General features: G+C 47.6%; 1 protein-coding gene across 1 annotated transcript; it reads right to left on the bottom strand.

Annotated features, from left to right (window-relative positions):
- Positions 1–96: 96 nt before the first annotated feature.
- On the bottom strand, positions 97–1,634 carry PPTG_19572 (hypothetical protein; the record flags this gene model as incomplete). The annotated part of the gene is made up of 2 exons (XM_008917939.1): positions 302–1,634; positions 97–167 (listed from the first exon to the last, which is right to left on the bottom strand). The coding sequence occupies exons 1-2, from the start codon at positions 1,512–1,514 to the stop codon at positions 97–99; spliced, it is 1,284 nt and encodes a 427-aa protein (XP_008916187.1). The 5' UTR covers positions 1,515–1,634.
- Between the last annotated feature and the right edge of the window lie 140 nt (positions 1,635–1,774).

Below are 1,774 nucleotides of genomic sequence, written 5' to 3'. Positions count from 1 at the left end.
GAGGTTTGCAGGCCTTTGAATACATTCCCGATGTTCGTAGTGAGTTCACGGCGCTTCTGCTGCAAGTAGCTGTGCATTCGTCGCTTTTGCTGTTGCTCAAGCGCTTGTTGACGCATTCTTCTTAGATTTTGGCGGTGGGGGGCTCGCTTTCCGTCCCGTAAAGCCTCCTGCATGCGATGCTTAGTATCTTCTAAATGCTGGCGTAGTACTTCAGCATTGGTATCGTTCAACTCGTTAAGATATTCGATAGGAGATTCAGTCAACAACACGCTGTTGCGTCGAGTTCCAGCTGGAGCTGTACCGGGTCTTGCGTCGTTGCAGTATCCGTGTACTTTATCGATAATCTCGTTGATCTCCTGCAATTTATGCAACGGTCTCAGTTGCTTGTCTCCATCCACTGCCATCTCCTCAGGGACACTATGATTGAGTTCTCTATCCCGGCGATAACGATGGAATTCCTCCTTGTAAAACTCGTCAAGTGAACTTTTGCGCCGACCGGCACTGTTGCTAATTTTCCTTGGTACTGAATCGCTGGATAACGTCTCAAGTGCGCTTTCAGATGTGGAAATTTGCAATTGTTGCAGTGTATCTTTCTGATGCCGTAGACCAACGTGACCCTCACTCTTGCTGGGTTTTAGAACACGAACAGGGGCAGTTTGTGGTCGAATTGCTAGCACTGATGGTGGGAAATTTTGTTTTAAGAGTTCCGACACCTCAGACGGGTCTGTATCTGGGTCAGCACAGTCAGGTCGACGTTTACTGTGACGAGTTCGAACTCCTTCCATGTTGCTGTACATTTCTCGAGCTTTCCGTGTCAAAGTTGCACGAGTGGCAATGGCTTGTTGAGCTAGTTGGTACTCCTTTTGGACCTGTAGTCGAACCTCCCCGTCTCGATTAGGGGGAAGCAAAGGTGACGAAGACGCAGGACACGTGATCGACAGCTCATTCTCGAGATAAGTCTTGTCCATCTTGAGATCTCCGGATTCCAGGAACGCGGGCTGTTGGCTTTGTATGATCGACGCTTTCCGTCCAGACACTTCATCGTGAAGAACGGGGCCAATCTGACTTAAAGTTTGCAAACGCAGCGTTTGTCTTGGTGTGTTTTTTGCGTTCGATTTTGTCAACGCTCGTAAAGCTCCAGGCTTTGCCTGCAACTTGGCATTTTTTGTCGTATCAGTTATTGTGCTTTTCTCTTGAATTTCCTGCTCCATCAACTTGATTTCTGGGTTTTTGCTGATAATGTGTTCTAACAGCATGGTGTTAACGTTCCGAAGTTCGTTCACATTTCGACGGCCCACATGCTGAGCATATAGTGACTGGCGACGCAGTTCAATTTTTTCAGCCGGAGTTCTCTCCAGTTGCTGCAACAATTCTTGGACGAGTAAATCCCGCTCCTTCGTTCGAGTTGCATTATCTTTTCGGAACCGCCAAGGCCATTGTCCCTGGTTTTCCGGATCAAACAATTTGCCTAAACAGGCTCCTTCCCAGTCCCACACGAAAACCCTCATATCCATTCCACACGTCACCACAATATTTGGATGTCGACCGATCTCCAAGCTCGTGAGTGCATCGAGATGAGCTTGCCAACGTCGTACAAGCGTCACATCTCGTGGGAAATTTTCATAACAGGTATTACCAGGCCACGACTTAGTTGTGACTGGTATAGAAATTTGACTGAAACTGCGTGAAGTGCGATGTTTCGGTAAATTACTAGTTGATCCTTTGCGCAGTAAAAACTCCGCGGCAGCTACAGCATTTACTACTGCGGTTTCTT

This window comes from Phytophthora parasitica, assembly GCF_000247585.1.
Source record: "Phytophthora parasitica INRA-310 unplaced genomic scaffold supercont2.125, whole genome shotgun sequence".
Classification (NCBI taxonomy): domain Eukaryota; phylum Oomycota; class Peronosporomycetes; order Peronosporales; family Peronosporaceae; genus Phytophthora; species Phytophthora nicotianae.
Note: the sequence above shows the minus strand (reverse complement) of the source record. Positions and strands in the feature narration are given on the sequence as shown.